General features: G+C 38.9%; 1 protein-coding gene across 2 annotated transcripts in view; it reads left to right on the top strand.

The window, feature by feature from the left end:
- Window positions 1–27,231, top strand: part of LOC128226836 (uncharacterized) — a 53,185-nt gene that overhangs the window by 2,952 nt on the left and 23,002 nt on the right. For both annotated transcript variants that reach the window (XM_052936912.1, XM_052936911.1), the window contains exons 2-5: window positions 7,937–8,018; window positions 14,377–14,498; window positions 23,429–23,485; window positions 23,901–23,971. In XM_052936912.1, the coding sequence (XP_052792872.1) occupies window positions 7,958–8,018; window positions 14,377–14,498; window positions 23,429–23,485; window positions 23,901–23,971 (311 nt within the window). In that variant the 5' untranslated portion in view covers window positions 7,937–7,957. The remainder of the gene's footprint in view (window positions 1–7,936; window positions 8,019–14,376; window positions 14,499–23,428; window positions 23,486–23,900; window positions 23,972–27,231) is intronic.

Below are 27,231 nucleotides of genomic sequence, written 5' to 3'. Positions count from 1 at the left end.
CCATGTGGGGAACAATAAACAGGTATACCCTTGTCTCTCCATGTGGGGAACAATAAACAGGTGTATCCTTGTCTCTCCATGTGGGGAACAATAAACAGGTACACCCTTGTCTCTCCATGTGGGGAACAATAAACAGGTATACCCTTGTCTCTCCATGTGGGGAACAATAGGCAGGTATACCCTTGTCTCTCCATGTGGGGAACAATAAACAGGTGTATCCTTGTCTCTCCATGTGGGGAACAATAAACAGGTGTATCCTTGTCTCTCCATGTGGGGAACAATAAACAGGTATACCCTTGTCTCTCCATGTGGGGAACAATAGGCAGGTATACCCTTGTCTCTCCATGTGGGGAACAATAGACAGGTATACCCTTGTCTTTCCATGTGGGGAACAATAGGCAGGTATACCCTTGTCTCTCCATGTGGGGAACAACAGGCAGGTATACCCTTGTCTCTCCATGTGGGGAACAATAGACAGGTACACCCTTGTCTCTCCATGTGGGGAGCAACAGGCAGGTATACCCTTGTCTTTCCATGTGGGGAACAATAGGCAGGTATACCCTTGTCTCTCCATGTGGGGAACAATAGGCAGGTATACCCTTGTCTCTCCATGTGGGGAACAATAGGCAGGTATACCCTTGTCTCTCCATGTGGGGAACAATAAACAGGTATACCCTTGTCTTTCCATGTGGGGAACAATAAACAGGTATACCCTTGTCTTTCCATGTGGGGAACAATAAACAGGTATACCCTTGTCTTTCCATGTGGGGAACAACAGGCATATACACACTTGTCTCTCCATGTGGGGAACAATAGGCAAGTATTCCCTCGTCTTTCCATGTGGGGAACAATAGGCATGTATTCCCTTGTCTCTTTATGTGGGGAACAATAGGCACGGATACCATTGTCTCTCCATGTGGGGAACAATAGGCAGGCATACCCTTGTCTCTCCATGTGAGGAACAATAGGCAGGTATACCATTGTCTCTCCATGTGGGGAACAACAGGCAGGTAAACCCTTGTCTGTCAATGTGGGGAACAATAGGCAGGTATACCCTTGTCTCTCCATGTGGGGAACAATAGGCAGGTATACCCTTGTCTCTCCATGTGGGGAACAACAGGCAGGTATACCCTTGTCTCTCCATGTGGTGAACAACAGGAACAACCGGCAGGTGTATCCTTGTCTCTCCATGTGGGGAACAATAGACATGTATACCCTTGTCTCTCCATGTCGGGAACAATAGGCAGGCATACCCTTGTCTCTCCATGTGGGGAACAATAGGCATGTATTCCTTTGTCTCTCCATGTGGGGAACAATAGGCAGGTATACCCTTGTCTCTCCATGTGGGGAACAACAGGCAGGTATACCCTTGTCTGTCCATGTGGGGAACAATAGGCAGGTATACCCTTGTCTGTCCATATGGGGAACAATAGGCAGGTATACCCTTGTCTCTCCACGTGGGGAACAATAGGCAGGTATACCCTTGTCTGTCCATGTGGGGAACAATAGGCAGGTATACCCTTGTCTCTCCATGTGGGGAACAATAGGCTGGTATACCCTTGTCTCTCCATGTGGGGAACAACAGGCAGGTATACCCTTGTCTCTCCATGTGGTGAACAACAGGAACAACCGGCAGGTGTATCCTTATCTCTCCATGTGGGGAACAATAGACATGTATACCCTTGTCTCTCCATGTTTGGAACAATAGGCAGGTACACCATTGTCTCTCCATGTGGGGAACAACAGGAATGTGTTTCCTTGTCTCTCCGTGCGGGGAACAATAGGCAGGCATTCCCTTGTCTCTCCATGTGGGGAACAATAGGCATGTATTCCCTTGTCTCTCCATATGGCGAAACTTTGACAGGTATCCCCTGTCTCTCCATATGGGGACCAATAGGCAGGTATACCGTTGTGTCTCCGTGTGGGGAACAACAGGCACATACACCCTTGTCTCTCCATGTGGGGAACACTAGGCAGGTATACACTTGTCTGTCCATGTGGGGAACAATAGGCATGTATTCCCTTGTCTCTCCATATGGGGAAACTTTGACAGGTATTCACCTGTCTCTCCATATGGGGACCAATACGCAGGTATACCGTTGTGTCTCCGTTTGGGGAACAACAGGCACATATTCCCTTGTCTCTCCATATGGGGAAACTTTGAAAACTATTCCCTTGTCTCTCCATGTGGAGAACAACAGGCAGGTATACCCTTGTCTCTCCATGTGGGGAACAATAGGCAGGTATACCCTTGTCTCTCCATGTGGGGAAACTTAGGCGGGTATACCATTGTCTCTCCATGTGTGGAACAATAGACAGGTACACCCTTGTCTCTCCAAGTGGGGAACAATAGACAAGTATACCCTTGTCTCTCCATGTGGGGAACAATAGACAGGTACACCCTTGTCTCTCCAAGTGGGGAACAATAGACAGGTACACCCTTGTCTCTCCATGTGGGGAACAATAGACAGGTACACCCTTGTCTCTCCAAGTGGGGAACAATAGACAGGTACACCCTTGTCTTTCCATGTGGGGAACAATAGACAGTTACATCCTTGTCTCTCCAAGTGGGGAACAATAGCTAGGTACACCCTTGTCTCTCCATGTGGGGAACAATAGACAGGTACACCCTTGTCTCTCCATGTGGGGAACAATAGACAGGTACACCCTTGTCTCTCCATGTGGGGAACAATAGACTGGTACACCCTTGTCTCTCCATGTGGGGAACAATAGGCAGGTACACCCTTGTCTCTCCATGTGGGGAACAACAGGCAAGTATACCCTTGTCTCTCCATGTGGGGAACAATAGGCAGGTATACCCTTGTCTCTCCATGTGGGGAACAATAGGCAGGTACACCCTTGTCTCTCCATGTGGGGAACAACAAAAAGTACACCCTTGTCTCTCCAAGTGGGGAACAATAGACAGGTACACCCTTGTCTCTCCATGTGGGGAACAATAGACAGGTACACCCTTGTCTCTCCATGTGGGGAACAACAGGCAGGTATACCCTTGTCTCTCCATGTGGGGAACAATAGGCAGGTATACCCTTGTCTCTCCATGTGGGGAACAACAGACAAGTATACCCTTGTCTCTCCATGTGGGGAACAATAGACCGGTACACCCTTGTCTCTCCATGTGGGGAACAACAGGCAGGTATACCCTTGTCTCTCCATGTGGGGAACAATAGACAGGTATACCCTTGTCTTTCCATGTGGGGAACAACAGGCAGGTATACCCTTGTCTCTCTATGTGGGGAACAATAGACAGGTACACCCTTGTCTCTCCAAGTGGGGAACAATAGACAGGTACACCCTTGTCTCTCCATGTGGGGAACAATAGACTGGTAAACCCTTGTCTCTCCATGTGTGGAACAATAGGCAAGTATGCCCTCGACTTTCCATGTTGGGAGCAACAGGAAGGTAAACACTTGTCTCTCCATGTTGGCACCAATAGGAACAACAGGCAGGTATACCCTTGTCTCTCCATGTGGGGAACAATAGACAGGTATACCCTTGTCTCTCCATGTGGGAAACAACAGGAACAACAGGCAGGTGTACCCTTGTCTTTCCATGTGGGGAACAACAGGCAGGTATACCCTTGTCTCTCCATGTGGGGAACAATAGGCAGGTATACCCTTGTCTCTCCATGTGGGGAACAATAGGCAGGTATACCCTTGTCTCTCCATGTGGGGAACAACAGGAACAATTGGCAGGTATACCCTTGTCTCTCCATGTGGGGAACAACAGGAACAATTGGCAGGTATACCCTTGTCTCTCCATGTGGGGAACAATAGGTAGGTATACCCTTGTCTCTCCATGTGGGGAACAAAGGGAACAACAGGCAGGTATACCCTTGTCTCTCCATGTGGGGAACAATAGGCAGGTATACCCTTGTCTCTCCATGTGGGGAACAAAGGGAACAACAGGCAGGTATACCCTTGTCTCTCCATGTTGGGAACAATAGGCAGGTATACCCTTGTCTCTCCATGTGGGGAACAAAGGGAACAACAGGCAGGTATACCCTTGTCTCTCCATGTTGGGAACAACAGGCAGGTATACCCTTGTCTCTCCATGTTGGGAACAACAGGCAGGTATACCCTTGTCTCTCCATGTTGGGAACAACAGGCAGGTATACCCTTGTCTCTCCATGTTGGGAACAATAGGCAGGTATACCCTTGTCTCTCCATGTGGGGAACAAAGGGAACAACAGGCAGGTATACCCTTGTCTCTCCATGTTGGGAACAATAGGCAGGTATACCCTTGTCTCTCCATGTGGGGAACAAAGGGAACAACAGGCAGGTATACCCTTGTCTCTCCATGTTGGGAACAACAGGCAGGTATACCCTTGTCTCTCCATGTGGGGAACAATAGGCAGGTATACCCTTATCTCTCCATGTGGGGAACAAAGGGAACAACAGGCAGGTATACCCTTGTCTCTCCATGTGGGGAACAACAGGCAGGTATACCCTTGTCTCTCCATGTGGGGAACAATAGGCAGGTATACCCTTGTCTCTCCATGTGGGGAACAACAGGCAGGTATACCCTTGTCTCTCCATGTGGGGAACAACAGGAACAACAGGCAGGTATACCCTTGTCTCTCCATGTGAGGAACAATAGGCAGGTATACCCTTGTCTCTCCATGTGGGGAACAATATTCAGATATACCCTTGTCTTTCCATGTGGGGAACAATAGGCAGGTATACCCTTGTCTCTCCATGTGGGGAACAAAGGGAACAATAGGCAGGTATACCCTTGTCTCTCCATGTGGGGAACAACAGGAACAACAGGCAGGTATACCCTTGTCTATCCATGTGGGGAACAATAGGCAGGTATACCCTTGTCTCTCCATGTGGGGAACAATAGGCAGGTATACCCTTGTCTCTCCATGTGGGGAACAAAGGGAACAACAGGCAGGTATACCCTTGTCTCTCATTGTGGGGAGCAATAGGCAGGTATACCCTTGTCTCTCCATGTGGGGAGCAATAGGCAGGTTTACCCTTGTTTATCCATGTGGGGAACAACAGGCATGTATACCCTTGTCTCTCCATGTGGGGAACAATAGGCAGGTATACCCTTGTCTCTCCATGTGGGGAACAACAGGCAGGTATACCCTTGTCTTTCCATGTGGGGAACAATAGGCAGGTATACCCTTGTCTCTCCATGTTGGGAACAATAGGCAGGTACACCCTTGTCTCTCCATGTGGGGAACAATAGGCAGGTATACCCTTGTCTCTCCATGTGGGGAAAAATAGGCAGGTACACCCTTGTCTTTCCATGTGGGGAACAATAGGCAGGTATACCCTTGTCTCTCCATGTGGAGAACAACAGGCAGGTATACCCTTGTCTCTCCATGTGGGGAACAATAGGCAGGTATACCCTTGTCTCTCCATGTGGGGAACAACAGGCAGGTATACCCTTGTCTCTCCATGTGGGGAACAATAGACAGGTACACCCTTGTCTCCCCATGTGGGGAACAATAGGCAGGTATACCCTTGTCTCTCCATGTGGGGAACAATAGGCAGGTACACCCTTGTCTCCCCATGTGGGGAACAACAGGCAGGTATACCCTTGTCTCTCCATGTGGGGAACAATAGGCAGGTATACCCTTGTCTCTCCATGTGGAGAACAACAGGCAGGTATACCCTTGTCTCTCCATGTGGGGAACAATAGGCAGGTATACCCTTGTCTCTCCATGTGGGGAACAATAGGTAGGTATACCCTTGTCTTTCCATGTGGGGAACAATAGGCAGGTACACCCTTGTCTCTCCATGTGGGGAACAATAGGCAGGTACACCATTGTCTCTCCATGTGGGGAACAAAGGGAACAACAGGCAGGTATACCCTTGTCTCTCCATGTGGGGAACAATAGGCAGGTATACCCTTGTCTTTCCATGTGGGGAACAACAGGCAGGTATACCCTTGTCTTTCCATGTGGGGAACAATACGCAGGTATACCCTTGTCTCTCCATGTGGGGAACAAAGGGAACAACAGGCAGGTATACCCTTGTCTTTCCATGTGGGGAACAATAGGCAGGTATACCCTTGTCTCTCCATGTGGGGAACAAAGGGAACAACATGCAGGTATACCCTTGTCTCTCCATGTGGGGAACAATAGGAATGTATTTCCTTGTCTCTCCGTGTGGGGAACAACAGGAACAATAGGCAGGTATACCCTTGTCTCTCCATGTGGGGAACAATAGGCAGGTATACCCTTGTCTTTCCATGTGGGGAACAATAGGCAGGTATACTCTTGTCTTTCCATGTGGGGAACAATAGGCAGGTTTACCCTTGTCTTTCCATGTGGGGAACAATAGGCAGGTATACCCTTGTCTCTCCATGTGGGGAACAATAGGCAGGTATACCCTTGTCTCTCCATGTGGAAAACAATTGGTATGTATTCCCTTGTCTCTCCATATGGGTAACAATAGACAAGAATACCCTTGTCCCTCTATGTATGAAACAATAGACAGGTGCATGTTGTCAAATGTCATTAAAAAATTTAAAGCACTCAATCTTGAGCTTTAGCAGATCAACACTTCCTCAATACATCTTAATGATATTTCAGATCGAGGGGTGAAAGCGAAAAAGTTCTATCGGCTTCTTTATTTTATGTATATAACTTAATAATAGAACCTTTAGTATTCACCCCTCGAGGTGGACTGGATGACACGATAAAGAGCTTATGTCATCTTCATATTTTCGCTCTCCGGTAGGCATGCTCAAAACTGTATGAAATCAAATTATACCGCTGCAATGTCAAAACTGTGCATAAACGTACCTTTAATGTACATAAATGAAATGTTGAGCACTTGTTCATGCATCTTTCAAGAAGATGGCTATATTCTTGGAAAGGTTTGAACCTATTTGGACATGCATATGTCGATCGGAAGGGGAGAATGCAAAAATGCGCCAAATTGCAAGAAAAAAAGCGACAAAACGGCAAGTGGCGAGGCGACAATGCGCCTTGTGGCATGACGATATAATTATTTCTCGTTTTGACCCTACCACATGGCACAGTTTCATTCCGCCACTTTTCGCTTTTTTGTTTTGAGCGAGACATAGATGTCACATTTGCCGTCGGGCTCAATCTTGTCCGGGCTGCATCTTGACCATGCATTAAAGAAATATACGATGGTTCACCATGATCAGGTGGCGTATCGCACACAAGACCCAGGTCTGTACATCAAAGGTCAAGGTCACGTTTAGATCTCAAAGGTTGAAATGATCCTTGTCCGGCCTGTGTCTTGACAATGCATAATATAATTGTTAAAAAAAAACTTGCCTTGAATGTTCACAATGATGAGGTGGCTCGCAGTGCACAAGACCAATATCTGTATTTAAAAGGTCAAGGGAACGCTTAGACGTCAAAGGTTGAAATGATCCTTGTCCGGCCTGTATCTTGTCTATGCATAATAGGATCAAAACAAACTTGCCTTGAAGGTTAACCAAGATGAGGCGGAATGCCGCGCACCAGTCCCAGGTCTCTACCTCAAAGGTCAAGTTCATACTTAGGGGTCAAAGGATGAGACTGGTGCGCAACATGCGTCAAGTGGCCGGGCGTAAATTAAAAGCATTTGCTTGCTTTTTATTGTGTTTCCTGTTAAGACAGTGTTAATGACAGTGAACTTGAAATGGTCCTTATCCGGGCTAAATCTTGAACATGCATTATCAGATTAGAATAAAACGTGCCATGGAGGTTCACCAAGATGAGGCAGAGAGTTGCAGACTACACGTGTGCCTGTCCGTCCATCCAGACTGAACCTTGTCCAGGCCGTATCTTTACCTTGCAATAATAATTATCCCCTTATTGTATAGCTCCATGTTATTTTGTGTTGCAATTGCATGGACAAGCATTATGTCTGTTTCAAAGGCTCTTTAAACGGGGTCGACATGTCGCAATTTTGCGTCTAGTAATTAGTAATGTTTTTTTCTTTAGTACATCAAGGATCGTCCAGACATGGGAAGTTCATACCGAGCCTTGCGGAAGATCAAATACGGACAAATATACAACGTTAAAGGTCAGTGTGTTTGGTTTGGATTGACTCGCTTTTAGTTCCGTCCATGCAACCGGTGGAGTTTTGACGTCCAACCTAACATGCAATTAGCAGAAATTGGATTAAGAAAGTAGAATAGTTCAACTTTAGTAGGTTTTGTTTTATATATTGAACAACAAAGGGTTTGGTCAAGTTATGATTGTTCGTCATGTTATCAAAAATGGTTAGCAATTGATTAAAAATATTTCGATAAATCTAGCCTCAATTTAGTACTCTTAAAATGAAACCTCTTGAATTTGAAAATTGACTAAACCTTTGCGTGGAAAATGCCTTTTCGAAATCAACTTCAGGTATTCTATTAAGGTCGTTTGCTAGACTAAAATGTCATATCTACTTTTATTTAGTCCTAATTTAACTAAAAAACTAAATATTGTTCTTCTGTATTCAAAGAAAGCATTAAATTATCGGATCTTCAAAGAGAGTGAAACTCAGGAGTAAAAAAACACACAAAAGCATGAAAAACACAGAAGCCAGAAAACACACAGGAGCAAGCAAAATACAGGAGCAAGAAAAATACAGGAGCAAAGAAAACCCCGGAGCAAGGAAACACAGGTGCAAGAAAAACACAGGATCAAGGAAAACACAGTGGCAGGGAAAACTAAAGAGCAAGAACAACACATGGACAAGAAAAACACAGGATCAAGGAAAACACAGTGGCAGGGAAAACTAAAGAGCAAGAACAACACATGGACAAGAAAAACACAGGATCAAGGAAAACACAGTGGCAGGGAAAACTAAAGAGCAAGAACAACACATGGACAAGAAAAAACATAGGATCAAGGAAAACACAGGGGCAGGGAAAACAAAAGAGCAAGAACAACACATCGACAAGAAAAACACAGGATCAAGGACAACAAAGGGGCAATGAACACTCAGGAGCAAGAGAACACATGATCAAGGAAAACACAGGTTCAGGGAAAACTGAGGGGCAATAAAAAAGAAGCAAAAAATATACCGTTACTTCAAGAACAGAACACCCAGTTTAGTCTGAAGAGGTGGATACTGAAACCTTGACATTATGTTAGTGTTGATAAAGGGTTGCATTTACCAACGATGGTATATTTGCACCCGGGGACATATCCTGGCATACAAACGTAGCTTTAGATTATTTTAAATTATGAAGAGGATCAAACAAATGCTAAGTAATATATATGGTGTCCCATGTCTTACCAAAGAAGACGGAACAATAACATCCATACGAACGATCTCACGATAACTTCTTGTTTTCTCGGTGTCTTATAGCAATATGTGTCTTACATATAGCTAAAGGGAGAATACTGCAATAGAATTCCATATCAATCGAATCTCGAACAGAACTGTCGACTTTAATAGCTAACTCATTTACCCAGAAAACTAGTTCGCGTTCGCGAACATGAACATACACCATATCTGTATGACCACTACCAGAATAACTTTGTCACGAGACAAATTTCCTACCCATAAAAGGTTTAAGAGAAACGAAATATAGAGCTGAAACTTGTTGGTGACCCCTGAAAATAGTATAAAGATGTATATAATTATAGCTTATCAACTAAAAACAACAAAAATGCAAACGCGATTGAAAACATTCAACATAAAAAACAATATCATGAAATTAATTAAACATATAAATTACGGTAATACACAAATGAAACAGCAAACGGGATTGAAAAAAGAGAATCAACATTAAAACAAACTTCATGAAATTCATTAAAAAGATAAACAACATTGATAAGAAAATGCAATAACAGAGCTCAAAACAAATTACAAACAAAATGACTGAATAAATAATTGTGTGGACCAAATTTAGAATAAGTGAATATAATATCAACCCAATTGAACTCACTTAATCACTGTAAACTTCATTAGGTTACCTTTAGATATGCTCGTAAATTTTAGTGTCCGTTTACTTCATTCAAATGATAATAGGCATCCATTGAATTTTATGTTTGAAAGATTCTGTTTGGTAAGCTATTTGATAGTCTATAGTTGATTAATGTTATTCGACGCTTTATTCGTTTCAAAAAAGGAAATACTATATTCCATTATTCGTCTTTTTTCCGTTGATTGATTAAAAGTGAGAAATAAGATTTCTTAGATATAAATAAGGGTCTATGAATAAATAAAACCCAGCCTGTTGTGTTTGAAACGTTCGGATGGAGTATTAATTCTGGTATGTTTTAATTTCAATACTGATAACAATTGTAAAAGACAACATGATAATAAAACACCAAGATAATAACGTAACATATATAAATATCTAATTAAGTATATACAGCTGGTGGTCATTTCTTTAAGAACCCTAGGATTGGTTTCATACCTAGGCGAGATTTTTAATAGTAGTACCGCCAAGCTTAGGCGTAAAAAATAGTGTGTGTTTCCACTAACACGACTGTCGTTATTTTCTTCCTCCCGACCCCACATTGTTTTTAAGGTAGTGTAATTTCCTTAAGTTTGTGCATTTTGTGAGTGATTAGACATGTTAGTAATTGAACACTGTATAATTTAAAATTTCTACAAAAGTGATATACACTGATATAGGTTTAGTACAGAATCCCGGTTTGCAATAAAATGATAAATAGAAAAAAAGTTATGCTTACCTACCTTCCCTGTTTTTTGAGATGTTAAAATCTCTTCTCTTTTTTATTGAAGGGGGTGGGGGTGATGGGGGCTTATCGCCTTGTAAAGAAAGCACTCCTAGGATGTTTAATGAGACGGTCCCAGTTTGTCATATCTTTACAAATGTACACCCACATCTTGTAATATACAGCATAATAGTATTATATAGTATTACATAAATATATATATATGTATATTCACTCATATATCTATGAGTATAACCTTGGCGATGACACTTGATGCAATTATATTAATATTTAACAATCAGTGCACACCAAGGATAGCTTTAAATTCGGTTTGCAAAGAATAATACAAGAAATGAAATGCTATAATTCATGCTAATTCCTAATTAAAAAAGGGAAAGTCAAAAGAAATAGTTGAGGGAGTATCGGATATCTTTACGTTGAAGGATACCGTTACTGATTGCTGTTATTGAAAGATATCCAGGGCGAATTCTAATTAATTGTTAAAGAAAAGAAAAGGTCTATACCTACGTTCGATGTAATTCGTACAGCGATTTGTGTTGAATAATTAATTGATCAGTGAGATGGTAGACTTGGCAACTGGGTTCTGTATACAGATCATGGTTACTGTAAACTGATGTTGGTCCTGAGAAGAATTCCTTTTTATGCCAATGTGCGATGAAAATGGAAAATAAAAACAATATTCATGTTTCCTTTTTTCATAGCATGTCATACTCAGGATTATATTTTACCGGCGCAGATATGTGTGAAGGATTTGCTGTAAAACAAAGGATTAATATACCACTAAGCGTTTGGATTTTATACAAGCCGTAATTCGTTTATCCGTGTTAAACTGTCTTTAAAGGTTTAAATGGTGAAATGGTATTACATTGTTATGTTAATTACATCATATGGTGCCAATATGCCATACAGACACTACGCAACGTTACATTTATTATTTACAATACACTTGAACTATTTTCATTGACAAGTTTCTTTTTGCCCCCCCCCCCCCCCCCCCCCCCCTGAACATTGATGATTAAAATAGATTAAGGCATTTTGTAGTGTGACTTTCCGTAACGAAGTTTAAGTAATCTCTTAAAAGGGCTGGGACTACTTTGACCAATGTCAATATTTTAACCGTATTTTTACAATTGTATTAGTCATCCACAAATGAGTTCTTAAATATTCACAGAGATGTAAAACATTGAAGTGTCATCGTCGACTGCGCACCTTGGCTCGAAAATGACACACTCTTATTATTTAGGTACTTTCGCTTTAAGAAATAATGCGTGCGGTTAGCGTTGTATATTGATAGTAGACATACTTACATTCAGTCTAACCCCGTTGGCTCGAAATAGCATAGCTCGATCTCCTCGTTGGCTCGAGCTGAATGTTATGGGCCAAATTCTTTCTACTGAAGGTAAGCATTCCCGCTTGGCTCGAATTTCCAGAGGCTCGAGGTAATTTTGCCGGTCCCTGGGAGTTCGAGCCAACAGTGTTCGACTGTATTTAAAGTATTGCCGATGCGTTCCCGACATGTATGTTATATGTATGTATAAGTATTCACTAAATATTGTTTAAATATATTTTAATCAAACTAGTTTCAGCCCCTTTAAGCTCAGGCACGCTTATATGCAAAATAAACACCGGGTGATACCTTAAAACGAGTTTGCCAAAATAGAAAAAAAATATGAACACATTTCTAACCGAAACAAGACCATTATTTCTTTATTTAATTCTAAATGACGTTGTCATCAATTTGAACCTTCTCAAAAGGCAATTTACAAATGGAACTGAGTCATGGTAACAGTTTCCCCATAAAGAAAGGTAAACCCGGCCCATTTATATGGAAAACGCATAATAGTAATCCTTTGACCAGCTTAGTGTTTGATATAATATTTTATCTACTAGCCAAGCCTCAGTTTGAATGTAACGATTCGCCTGCTCAATGATTGCTGAACTGGCAAAATAAATTAAAGGCAGCTTTGAAACTACAGCCATCCCATTTTGATAAAATATAATTTTGAACACTAATACATGTAATGGATTGGACAACCTATCATAACGTTTGACAGTAAGAGACCACAAGTGGGATATTATACGTACTATGATTTATAACCTCCGCTGACAAAGGAACTGTTTGTATGGTATCCTTATAAAAAGGTCATCTACTGTCAATATTTCATAAAAATTGTTTGTTTAAATCTGTGATCAGAAAACATACCCTTCGTTTTCAAAACATTTTCGTAATCTAGTCTGAAGATTTTATAACCGGATTATAAGATAACAATCCATCGAAATTAAGCGAAATAATGACTGATAAGTTTTATTAAGATCACTTCAGAGCTTTGTGTCAATACTGGGTAAAATATGGACCCGCCTATCGATATTTGAAATATTTTATTGTTTAAAATATAAGAATCCTTCGATCATGTATAGGTGTCTCATAAATTAATCTACCTGACGACTTCACATTGGCGATAAACTGTGGATTAAACCAGGGGCTAGGGTTCGATGATTGTTTTCCGTTTTAAATTGACAGATTGCATTTGCAGTTGGACGTTGACCCAATGTGAAAATATTTCTCCAGCTAAATGTTTGTTAGTAATAAACACAACTTTGACGTGCATATTAGGTTGAGGGATCGAACAAAACATTTTATGCTGGATTAAAGTGAAGTGTGCTGTTCATATAATTTTCTGTGTAAGAATTTCTTCAATTTGAAAAACGATCCTGTGCAAAGGAGCGTGGATTATAAACAAATCGAAGAATAGGTTTACGAAAATTTCTATAAAGTGATTAATTCAGTTTGATTACGTTTTGTGAATGTTCATTGAATGAAATACAGTGCACTCTCAATCGATTGCGATTCTTTTATTTTGATGAGGATCCCGAGTTTTATAACTGCCGTATAACAATTGCAGTGAACGTCCATTGCTATAATTGAGCAAATTGATTTAGCCGCATTTATGATAGCGAAGAAACACTGAAACAAACTGCCAAGGGAACAGGCGCGATGCCTATTCCAACAGACACAGAGACTATACTTACTGGTTTTAACAACCAGGAGGAAAACGAAGAGGTTGTTGTTAACGGTGAGGTACGACAGAGGCGCACGCGGAATGTTGCTAGGGTGGCGGAGGATGGAACAAAATGGCGTCCATTCTGGCAACGAGGACATACTACCATTGAGGAAATGAAAGAAAAATACCACGAACGCGAAAAGAGGAATCGAAAGAACATGACTGGTTTTTATGGGAAAACTAAACTTTCTCATAGTAATTTAGATGTAAGCAGTGCTGGAGGGGCGAGGAAGAAAGTTAAAATCTCGAAGTATGCGTCATCACAGGGTCTTCATAGGATGCCACCAATTGACGTTAGCTCGAAGAACGGAGGTGAAAATATAAACCCAGCCCGTCTTTCATGTACGAACAGTTCCCTTAACCTCCCAAATATAGACCCGCAACAGGAAGTGATTCACGAGATAAAGACCAGGGACAACAGTGCCGTCACTTCCGGGAGAACTAGAAGTCGTAATGGCCACAACGCCAGACATGACGGAAATGACAACCAGTCGGAACAGAGCGAGTCGGAGGCCGATATATACCTCTCCGACGAAGACCCGGAAGTGTCCCGCCGGAACTTGGACAAAGCCGGCGATTATATCGTGGAACATGACTGGATTCTTAAGGGAAACCTCGAAACTGAGGCCCGAAAAGTGGCGGTATTGCATAACCGTGTGAAAATTGTTCTTCCAGATGAGGACCCACTGGAGACTATACAGTCACGCATGGATGAGATTAACATGATGGTGAACCCCCGGGCTGAGTTGGGCAACTATCTGGAAACCATTGACCCGGCACAGAAGGAACGGATCTATGTAAGTATCTCATTATTCATATTTTTTCTGCACTAAATATGCGGGGTCTTTTGCAACTTCAAAGAATCGTTATATGCAATAAAGCTTCTATAGGATGGTTTCAAAGCATAACGCCCATCATCGTCGGCTACCGCGGATACAAACTACGCTATGCTTCGTTGTGTATGTATGAAGTGTAACGGAAGAAAGAGCCGTGGTTGTCGACGATAAACGCTCATGTAATACGTCAATACACATTTTGACATTCTTTTGATACACACCCAAAAATTTCGACGTATTACACGTTTGTTGAATTTATCCTGCTACAGAAGCAGCAGGGTTGTCAACATGTACACAGTGATTTGATGGGAAAATTTAATGACATTTATCCTAAAATATTTATTTTTTCTTCAGATTTATCAAAGGGGTCACTCCTACCAACTATCTAGCATAGCATAACTATGCATTACTGCAGTTTATCAATGTCAGAAAATCTGGAAATGCCTTAATAGAGGACTTTCTGACATTGTTTTAGACAGGTCAAATGATACCAAAGCAGGAGTTCATTCCTATCAAATCACTGTGAACGTGTATACTCAAATACACCTAAATATGACCAAGCATTTCATGTCGCTGAGAAAAACAATTGAACTGCGTAGGAGACTAAAATATAATACAGGCACCTGTGCAACTTTTAAGCACTAGGGTATTTTTTTCATTTAACGAATTAAGGTGTAGAACTAAGATTTGGATTGCAGCTTAAATTTAGTTAAAGCTCTAATAAGTAGCTCAGTAAAAAGAAAGATTTGTACAAACATTCTATTAATCTCGGAATATATAGTGTATTAAGCCTATAAATGACTTTATTTGCGATCAATGCTGTCATAGTATGCATCATGAGAAATAGATGAATTACGAATTGATAGCAACTTTTGGAAGGTCAAGGGGATTTTTCTGATTATCGTAGGCAGACCCTTGGCCGTGCCTGCGGACTATTCATTCAACATTGTCGCCCCTTTTAAATCTATTTTTTCTGGCACAAATAAAGAAATCTTTTTAAATTTTTTTTTGAAAAGGTAAGCTGAAAGTTGATTTGGAATTGATATATATCGACAATATGATAGTTTTAAGCTTGATGCATAATGGTAACATGTTCAATTAAAGCTGCACTCTCACAGATTGATCGTTTTAACAACGATTTTTTTGTCTGAATGATCCAGTTTTTGCGTAAATATCTGGCAACCAGTGATATAAGACTGCTGACAAAAGATCAGATCACAATTTATCATATCTAAATTCGAAAATTGATGTTTTATGGCTAAAAGCATTACTAACGCTGTAAAGAAAAATGAACTTTTCGGTATTTCACCGAACATTTGAGATATGTTATATTGTGAATTATCTTATATGACTGAATTGAAGGCATTGATACCCAAATCAGGCGATTCTGATACAACTTTTTAAAAAAGTTTCCAAAAATAACAATCTGTGAGAATGCAGCCTTAATACGACTGTTAATTTTATATGTAATTTCTAGAGCTCCGATATATCTCACAGAGAAGCACAAGTATCAGCTCCAATCCATCAAACTTAACGTATATGGTCATTTAAATGTGGAAGACAAGATACGATATATCAATACCGCAATAATCTGGTCCTTTGTTAAGCACCACGGCTTCATTAGAGAGCGTTATATGCTCCCGTTCAGCCTTAATCACATCTAAGTACGTTAGATCCGGACAACGATTGATACCGGGTAGAGCACGGAATATCCCGATAAAAATCAACACCTATTAAGTATATACTGGCCATGATGTGGATCTTACAATTAAAATGGAACAAGCATGAAATCCATACTTAATTTAGATACCAACTCTTTGTAGTAAAATTATACAAAAGTGCTTATTTTATAGACAATGCAATGCCTTGCCGACATTAAATAACTCTTATCGAATGTAGGACAAAGCATCCATGAACAAAACCTCCCGCATAATTTTGGACTAGGTGGCTAAACAGCCAATTCACAAAACCTCCCATATCATTTTTAACGTGGTGGACAAAACCTATATTATTTTGACGTGGTGTACAAAACATTTCACATAATTTTTAAATGATGGACAAAACCTTCCACATCACGTTCACGTGTTCCAATCTTATCTTATAGATTTTAAATGGCATTTAAAAGAAAAAGTTCTGTATGGAATCATGCAGATTAAACAAAGCTAAAAAAACACAACTCCTTTTTGGTTTTAACGAACCACTTTTGAAAGTTACTTGATATCAACAACAATGTTGCAACGTTTCATTAACTCATTACCACAAAATATGAATGTGGCAGGCAAGAAACACTATATATTGACAAGCATCTCAACCCTCGAATGTTGTAATGTTGTTATGTAGTCACATCTCAATGCATAATTAATGAATCGGTTATTCGGCCATAAAAAATAATTGAGGTAGTTGCATGGTTACGACAATTTTATGACCAAAACAAGAATAGTTCTCCGAAACACATTTCCCTGCTTCAGATTTTGCGTTTACTATGTGTCAGCCAATGAGGTCCCCTTCTAAAACAGTTAGATGACATGAAGTAATATTTAAATGATTAAGAAGTGCTCGTTCGCTAGGCTCACTCCGCCCAATCTTAATCCTTAAAATATTACTTCATGTCATCTAACTATTACAAAATAGAACGAGCGTAGAACAGACCATTTGTATGATGGATGAATTCAGGACGTTAAAGCTATAGTTGGCAACTTCCTTACAATTTAAAATTTTACGAACCTAGTTCGAATACATTTTGTCTAATAAAAAGCAATGAAATAATTTGTTTCCTTTTTTATCATATTTTTTCACGAATAAAAGTTGCCCGAAAGCGTTAAGACGTAATTGTATGGTACACTTTAGTCTATCTACTAAAATATTGTCATGAAAATAGTTCGGATCAAAATGTTAACATAAACACACTCAGTTTAACTTTAATTATCAATTTCATTCAACGGAATAAAGTATATGATGTAACATTTTTAAAACGGATTAATTTTACTAAACTAAATCAAACAAAGGGAAATACTCTTATAAATAAATTCAATACAGCGTGATTTAATTGAAACAATATTTTGTTAAGTTATGATCAACATGATATGGAACTTGTCCTATAGATATTTCATGTCTTACATACTCCCTACAACAAACTTAGACGTTGTCTATATACCGTCTGCATTTATCATTAGCGAAAAAAGTAAATATATTCAAATATGCACAGTCAAATATTTACCAAAAGATTGATACCTCTTTTGGCTTAGGCAGGAGTTTGGAGAAACCATATGCTGGGTTTGGGCAAGGTCTTAGCCGTGACCTGATGATCCGTATGTCTTATACAAATTGTTTGCGAGTGCCTCATATTTGATTTCAAAAACTAATCTATTCTGAGGTTTCTCTCGATCAAACAGCAAATATTTGCTTGAGCATTATTTGAAAGGTGGAAATGCAGTCGTATGACAAGTTTTGAAAAAAAACCTAATCGAAATCACTGTTTGACTAAACATGTCTTATGACAATGTGTTTGTCAAACGTCTTGGTGTGCATAAAAACACATCTAGGATATTTTTGGGACTTTTAATTAGTAAATAATAAATATGAGCGGCTTAAAGCCAACTCAATTTTGAATATTTTTGTTTAATCCGACTGAAATGTCAACACTTTCTTTCTGGTACTTGAATGTCTCCATAACTCGTTTATTATTATTATTTTAAGTCTATACCGATCCATAGGTACTAGAGGCTTTTGTTGCTCTAGCTAGTATTTTACAAAAGACCTAATTTGAGGTTCCAGATAAATCCCAGTTGTATTTGATTGTAGGTATTGAACAACACAATATTTTACCTGCATTTCAGCCACACGCCACACGTTTCAATATATATGTTTGTAAATATCGGTTCATCAGTAAGTCGAATGGTATGTCTGTGTTTTTTTCTGTTTGTCTGTTTGTCGGTCAGTCAGTCAGTCAATCAGTCAATCAGTCGGTCGGTCGGTTAGTCGGTCGGTAGGTCTGTCAGTCGGTCAGTCAGTTAGTCTGTTTGTCAGTCTGTCTGTTTGTTAGTCTGTCTGTTCGTTAGTCAGTCAGTCATTCATTCAGTTAACCAGTCTGTCAGTCGGTAGGTCGGTCAGTCAGTCAGTCAGTTCTGTCAGTTCTGTCGATAGGTTTGCAGGCCAGATTTTACTATATGTAGAGATCGGTTTGGTCCATGAAACCCGAGTGATTGCCATTGAACAGGAAAAACCCCACTATTTTGGAGGAGGTCAGTATATCAAAGATGAATATCACGGTCAACAGTCTTAAAAGGATCGTCCTCAGTCCATAAGGCCGTAATGTTTGTCTTCACATTCCTGAAAACGTTAAGCAACCATAAATAATCAATGCATTTCTGCTTAATGCACCTGCATTCAACTTTTAACAATCGTTTTATGACCAAGCGGCGCTCAGTGGGATTGTTTGTTCATATTTATTGTTTACACTGCAAAAAATATTAATGTTGCACTAAGGAAACAGACAAGAAATGGCTAGTCTTTGTTGACAAACTTCTCATTCCTCAAAAATTCGTGTGATGTAGTCGCTTCTTAATGCATAATAAGGATTTGGCCATGAAAGTAATCGCTGCTGTTACATCTTACGGCGATTTTATGATTACAACAATAAAACATCTCGGTCTGATTGCTCTAATTAAGTGGTAACGTTAAGACTAACACATTTAAACGTGTATTTTCTGTCTATCACGAGCTTTTAAGTAAATATATTTAATGTTTTAGTTTTGCCGCGTTTTTTGTACTGTCTTTAATAGCGAGCCTACGGCAAAACGTGTGATCGAATAAATTATGGAATTAAAGTTAGTGCATCTCATCCAGTTGGAAGCCTACTTACAACTTAATGTTTTATTGACATGCAATATAATTATAATCTCATTTTGTTCTCAATTTGTTTATCACTATTGTATCGAACGAAAGAGTTGGAAAAGCGATGAGTGTAAAATCGAACCCCATTGGCTCGAACTCGCTTGGTTCGAACTCGTCGTTTGGTCGAACTTGATGTAAAGGACCGATTTCTTTATACTGAATGTAAGTATTCACGCCTGGCTCGAGATGTCCATGGCTCGAGTTATTTTCCCCGGTCCCTGGGAATTCGAGCCAACGGGGTTTGACTGTAATTGTATGATATGTTCTTTGAGGAGACAGGACCATAGTCTATAACTAAAATATTGTCATGCATATAATAACTGTTCGGATCAGTTACTCTGACATATTCGCTCAATTTAACTTTAATAATCAACATCATTCAACGGAATAAAGTACATGATTAAAACTTTTTAATACAGATTAACTTTGCCAATTTAACAAACGAAAGTATTTGAAGAAAATCAATGCATCGTAATAATGTTTTGTTAATATATAATAAAACTTCTCCTACAACTCTTTCATTTCTTACATACAGACTCCACAAAACACCAAGCGTTGTCTATACACCATCTGCATAACTCATTAACAATAAATGCAAATATATTTAAATATACACAATCAAATATTTACCGAAAGGCTGATTCTTCCCATTGACATAGACAGGAATTTGGAGAAACGTATTTGTTTGCGTAGGGCATGGTTAGACCCGTGCCCTGATTATCAATATATCTTATACAAATTATTTGCGAGTGCCTCATATTGATGTTTAGAAAATTGCTCAATTCTTGAGTGTCATTCAATTATAGAGCAAATATTTGCTTAGCATGTCTTGAAACGTGGTCATCCAGTGTTATTACAAGTTTTGAAAAAACTAAAAAAAACTGATCGAATATCTTTCAGTTTGATTCAATATGTCTTATGACAATACGCATGTCATAAGGCATGCGGTCCGATCTTGATAGATAATATTCATTATAATAATAATCGATCATGAAAATAGCAAATTCCTAAACCGATTTGTTTACTCTCTACAACTTTTCTTGTTATTTTAAACACTCCATTCCTCGGTTTCTTGAAAACCGCATTTTGATAAGAACTTGTAAGTAATGTATCATTCGCTCATGTATAGGACTGTAGATGGTAGTAAAAAAAAGCATATTTTATTTTAATTCAATAAATGTTGGACTTAGATCAGCACGACCTTGTAATCGATTAACAAGCTGTCTTCACGTTTTCATCTTGGATACTTTTTACATATTACATGGATTCCAAACCATGTCATGGCTTCTTTTCTATATGACAAATATATCCTGTATCATGTCATGGACTTTTATATCATGACGTTGATCCTTTTACATGTCATGACTACTTTTCGATATGGCATAATGCCTGTAAATTATTTTGGATTGATTTCCATGTGGCGAAGATCCTGCTATATGCTTTGGTTGTCGTTTTGAATTGTTTCCATACGACGCACCTCGTGTAATATGTCTTGTTTTGTTTCCATACGACGTAACTCCTGTAATATGTCTTGTTTTGTTTCAATACGACGTACCTCCTGTAATATGTCTTGTTTTGTTTCCATACGACGTACCTCCTGTAATATGTCTTGTTTTGTTTGCCGTACGACGTACCTCCTATTATGTATCGTGGACTGTTTTCCATACGACGTACATCAGGTAATATGTCTTTGACTGTTTTCCATATGGGCTGTTTTCCATACCACGTACCTTCTGTAATATGTCTTTGGCTGTTTTCCATACCACGTACCTTCTGTAATATGTCTTGGGCTGTTTTCCATACCACGTACCTTTTGTAATATGTCTTGGGCTGTTTTCCATACCACGTACCTTCTGTAATATGTCTTTGGCTGTTTTCCATACGATGTACCTTCTGTAATATGTCTTTGGCTGTTTTCCATACCACGTGCCTTCTGTAATATGTCTTGGGCTGCTTTTCATACCACGTACCTTCTGTAATATGTCTTGGGCTGTTTTCCATACCACGTACCTTTTGTGATGTGTCTTTGACTGTTTTCCATACGAAGTACCTCCTGTAATATGTCTTGGGCTGTTTTCCATACCACGTACCTTCTGTAATATGTCTTTGACAGTTTTCCATACGATGTACCTCCTGTAATATGTCTTGGGCTGTTTTCCATACCACGTACCTTCTGTAATATGTCTTTGACTGTTTTCCATACGACGTACCTCCTGTAAAATGCGTTGGGCTGTTTTCCATATCACGTTCTTTCTGTACCTCCTGTAATATGTCCTGGATTGTTTTCCATACGGCGTACCTCCTATAATATGCCTTGGATTGTTTTCCATACGGCGTATACGTACCTCCTGTTAAATGTCATGGATTGCCTTCCATACTGTGTAGACCGTGTTAAGTGTCTAGCATCGTTTTCATATGGCGTAGACCCTGTAATATGTCTTGTGTTGTTTTCTATATGGCGAAGACCCTGTTATATGTCTTGGATTGTTTCCATATAGCGTAGACCCTGTAATATGTCTTGGATTGTTTCCATATAGCGTAGACCCTGTAATATGTTTTGAGTTGTTTTCTATTTGGCGTAGACCCTGTAATATGTCTTGGATTGTTTTGTATATGACGTAGACCCTGTAATATGTCTTGGATTGTTTTCTATATTGCGTAGACTCTTTTATATGTCTTGGATTGTTTTCTATGGCGTAGACCCTGTAATATGTCTTGGGTTGTTTTCTATATGGCGTAGACCCTGTTATATTTCTTGGATTGTTTCCATATAGCGTAGACCCTGTAATATGTTTTGAGTTGTTTTCTATATGGCGTAGACCCTGTTATATGTCTTGGATTGTTTTGTATATGACGTAGACCCTGTTATATGTCTTGGATTGTTTTCTATGGCGTAGACCCTGTAATATGTCTTGGGTTGTTTTCTATATGGCATAGACCCTGTTATATTTCTTGGATTGTTTTCTATTTGGCGTAGACCCTGTAATATGTCTTGGGTTGTTTTCTATATGGCGTAGACCCTGTAAAATGTCTTGGATTGTTTTCTATATGGCGTAGAACCTGTTATATGTCTTGGGTTGTTTTCTATTTGGCGTAGACCTGTAATGTGTCTTAGATTGTTTTCAATACAGCGCAAATTCTGTAAAATATCATGGATTCTTTTCCATACGGATACATTTAGTAACATGTGTCTAGTTTTTAAATTTATTAAGGTTTCTTGTCTTATATAATTGGTTGTATTTACAGTGTCAAGAAAAAATTGAAGGAGTCTATCTTTATTTACGAGTTGCCTAGTTCTACAATTTAGAATATACTAGTATTGTTAATAAATGTGCAATTAGAATACAATTAAATTCCAATATGTTTTATTGCTCACCTATGTCGCCCATATCACCAAGGTGTAGGACCTGAATCAAATCAATTTCAGATTAATCAAATGGCTTTTTATTTACAGCAGACACCCTGCTTTTTACCTGTCAACGTCGGAAATTCAAACGTGTTAACTGGATAATAAATAGTCTAAATGCAAATAGGCCGTGATAAGTTAATGGAACGAAATCTGTATGTACATACATTAATTGGTAAAGGCAGGTATTTTGTCAAAAGGTTGTTTACCTAGGTTTTTTTTCAATATTTATAGGTCTTTAGGTATTTCAACTTTGAAAAAAGTTAAAATAGATTTACCTTTTTTTTAAATTTCGGCTCAGAATGGACTTATGTGTGCTATATTGACTCGTATTAAACTGTTTATTTCATTTATAAATAACGTTTCACCACGCAAAAGACACGCCTGCGAACTCGTACTAGATAAACCCAAACGCAAGTCATAAAATGTATTAAAGACGATCATTTCATCTCAAAAGTGCTATCCAAATATTTGAAGAGGCGACTCGAGTGCGATATTAGCTAATGTGCTTAATATAAAATGTAAATTTGTTCTTTGATCATCAGGTATAAACACTATACATAGTTTGATACTGATGCCTTTTTTCTTTCAGAAATACAAGTATATAGACCACAACGAAATTATAAAAAAGAAACGTAAACACTGGACAGTAAGTATGATATAAAGGGCCACCAGCCTTGTATAAATTATTGTATAAAGTCTAACCCCGTTGGCTCGAACTCCGAGGAACCGGCGAAAATACCTCGAGCTACAGAAAATTCGAGCCAAGCGGGAATGCTTACCTTTAGTATAAAGAAAGCGGCCCATTACATCCGATTCAAGCCAAAGAGAAATTCGAGCAAAGCGAATTCGAGCCAACGGGGTTCGACTATACTTTTTCTTACATAACATGACATAGCTTACAAGAGAGTCCGATGTATCATGTAAATGATGTCTGACAATCTTTCATTATGAGAAGACCATGAACGTTTCTATGTAAGTTATATTAGTAGACTTCTACATATCGCGACTGTAATTTGATTAAGCATGTTTTTGATACACTTATAGGTTGTTCTGCTTTCCAGGCACGAGACCGGTTCAAAGATGCCGTGTTCAAGATTATAAGGTTGTTTTGGCCGTTCGAGAATCGAAAAAAGTAAGATCAGTTGATTATAAGACATATTACCTTTAATATTAATGCTATGGTCCTACCAGATAATTGAATATCTTACTTATTTTTCGGGTGTTAGCAGTTTCGCACTATCTATTACGGCTAATAATCAGTCTTAAAATCAATGAAACTACAGGAACAAGGCACGTTATAACTAAGTACTAAGTACGGGAAGTGGTCCAGGTTCACGGCTGCAAAACGGTGGCTCCAGCTCTTTTAGGAGCTGTGTATAAAAAGGAGCCAATGACACTTACGAGCTAGAGCAAACGAACGGATATCATCGTAAAACGTAAGTATGACTCGTTATTCTATCTAATATCACAATTATGAGGGCTTATTTGAGAAATCGGGGAATGCAGTGCCATATAAATATGTTTAATCTTCACACGTATTTGGATTATTTTGTAAACATATTGTTTATAGAGTTATAAAACCGATTCTCCCATCAAACAAATCAATGTTTACAAACGAAAGTAGAACATTTTCACCAATGTTCAGCTGAATTTCACGCAAGAAGCTTACATTTAAGATAAAGCCAGTATTATCGAGTGCTTTTATTTTGTCGGGAATAAAAATGACCGCCTGATTACCGGAATAAGCATATTTACTCCTTTTCCGGGTTGAGCTGGAGCCAAAACCAGGGAGCTGGAGCCAAAGCGTTGAGGCTGAGCCAATACGCTGTATAATAATGCATTCAACTAGTCATATTTGGAATAGTTGCAGTTTTTTTTTATTTATAACTAGTATTAAGATAGTGTTGTATTTTTTTAAAATATATAATAATTTATGATTATTTAATGCAATTCATCTGATAATGGGCGTTGCAATCTCAGAAATGTCGATGAAGCTAAACAATCCTTTCACAACATCTGTATCATTATATGGTCACTGTTTCTTGAACAGTCTTCTAACTCCAATCAGATTCCAAAATAAATGAATGGTAGTGGATGAAAGAAAAGTGTGTCATCTAACAAAGATTAGATAGACGAAAAACTGGTAAACTATGTGCTAAATTACATCAATGAATACGTGTGTTAATTTTCTTATTTTTCTGTACATTTGATTTATAATTCATATATATAAAAAATGAGGTACCCTTTTTACCGACATTAAACGCGAGCTTGGCTTAGATTAAGAGAAAACTAGACTAGTGTGATTTCTTACAATAATTCATTGTTTCCTGGACCTGCAAGGTGTCTATACAGCATAAGTAAGCACACGATATTAAAGCTGCACTCTCACAGATAAACCGTTTTTACAACTTATTTATTTTTTTGTCATAATATAACACAACACAGGTTTGCTTTATTATTACGATAACATATTAACATTTTTTTATTAATTAATATAGGGTAATTACACCTTTTTGAGGTCGTTACCATCTGCAAAAGCCCGCAAAATGGTTTACAGCCCGACGGGTAGCGCGAGGGTTGTAAACCATTTGAAGGGCCTTTGCAGATGGTAACAACCGCATAAAGGTGTATTAACCATTATTGCATAAAATTACACACCATGAGTAATTTTTTTGTTGAAAAGCTATATATGTCACGAAAATACAGAAACAGTTAGTTCAAAATAACCTCAATAACATGTACTTGTGTGACGTCACGAGTGATGTCACTGAAAAAGTTTTACATGAAGCTCGAATAGGGCTGCAAAAAAAACTCGACAGTTTCATTTTTGTTTCAACGCCATTTTTTCAGTGTTCAGTCTATTGGAAAGTGTTTTCTTTTTTAGTAATTTACTGGATTACCTGGAATATTTACACACAATACCTATCGGGTAATCGAATAATTATCGATATATTCCTACTTTAACATTTACAGTATATGCTTTGGCAACTAATTTAAACCGGGAAATATTATTAAAATGTTCTGGACAAAATGTTCAGCATCTTCAGCATCTAACAGAGAAAAATATATTTGAAAACTCTTTGTTCATTGCATACGATGTAATGGAATCATGTCCATATAAGTCGTTTGTTCTGAATAAAATCAACAGAAATGACTAAAGTTGGGAGGAGTTAAACGTTTTAGACTTAATTTAGTGCTTTTAGAGCAAACAAATTGTCAACACACCACGATAGTGGACCGAAAACATACATTTTATGCAATAATCGTTATTTTTAAAGAATTTAGCGTTCGGAATTTGCCGATATTTCTCATCAAAACAGGCATTATCATACACCGTATTGGCTCAGCCTCCACGCTTTGGCTCCAGCTCCCTGGTTTTGTCTCCAGCTCAACCCAGAAAAGGAGTATAAACATGCTTATTCCGGTAATCAGGCGGTCATTTTTATTCCCGACAAAATAAAAGCACTCGATAATACTGGCTTTATCTTAAATGTAAGCTTCTTGAGTGAAATTCAGCTAAAAATTGGTGAAAATGTTCTACTTTCGTTTGTGAACATTGATGTGTTTGATGGGAGAGTGGGTTTTATAACTCCATAAACAATACGTTTACAAAATAATCCAAATACGTGTGAAGATTAAACATATTTATATGGCACTGCATTCCCCGATTTCTCAAATAAGCCCTCATAATTGTGATATTAGATAGAATAACGAGTCATACTTACGTTTTACGATGATATCCGTTCGTTTGCTCTAGCTCGGAAGTGTCATTGGCTCCTTTTTATACACAGCTCCTAAAAGAGCTGGAGCCACTGTTTCGCACTCGTGAGGATGCCGTATGTATATTTAAGATTGAGACCGCTCCTCGAAATTGATGGTTTGCTGTAGTCTGAATGATGCACATAATTAATAGTTGCTATACTTTAAATTCAGCCAATGCTTGCGCACAGGGAGAAAAAAAAATATCTCAAGAGATTAAATTAAATATTTATTGCTGGATCAGTACATGGCTCTCTTCAGGCCTGTTGCAACATGGAAATCCTTGAAAAATTAATGACGCTATACTTCAAAGAGAGTGAATTTTCTTATGAGTAACGCACCTAAGAAACGCAACATACATTTTTATTGTTTAAATCAATTGGGTTTGAACTGAATTTTAAGGAAATGCATGATGGCATATACGTGAAACGCTAGAAATGGAATTTGTCCCATCCGAAGTGTTGCCTGTTTGCTTTGAAATGTATAGAGAAATTAATTCATAGTCATTGTGTATAACCAAGCCCAGTAGTCTGGTAGTTAGCCAAGGTCATGTTTAAATGGACATGGCACAAGGCCAAACAAACATTTAACCAGACTGAAGCATAACGCTTAAATACAGCATATATAAAACAA

The sequence above is a fragment of the Mya arenaria genome, chromosome 3 (assembly GCF_026914265.1).
Source record: "Mya arenaria isolate MELC-2E11 chromosome 3, ASM2691426v1".
NCBI classification, from domain to species: domain Eukaryota; kingdom Metazoa; phylum Mollusca; class Bivalvia; order Myida; family Myidae; genus Mya; species Mya arenaria.
The sequence above is the reverse complement of the archived record's forward strand: the minus strand, read 5'-3'. Positions and strand labels throughout refer to the sequence as shown.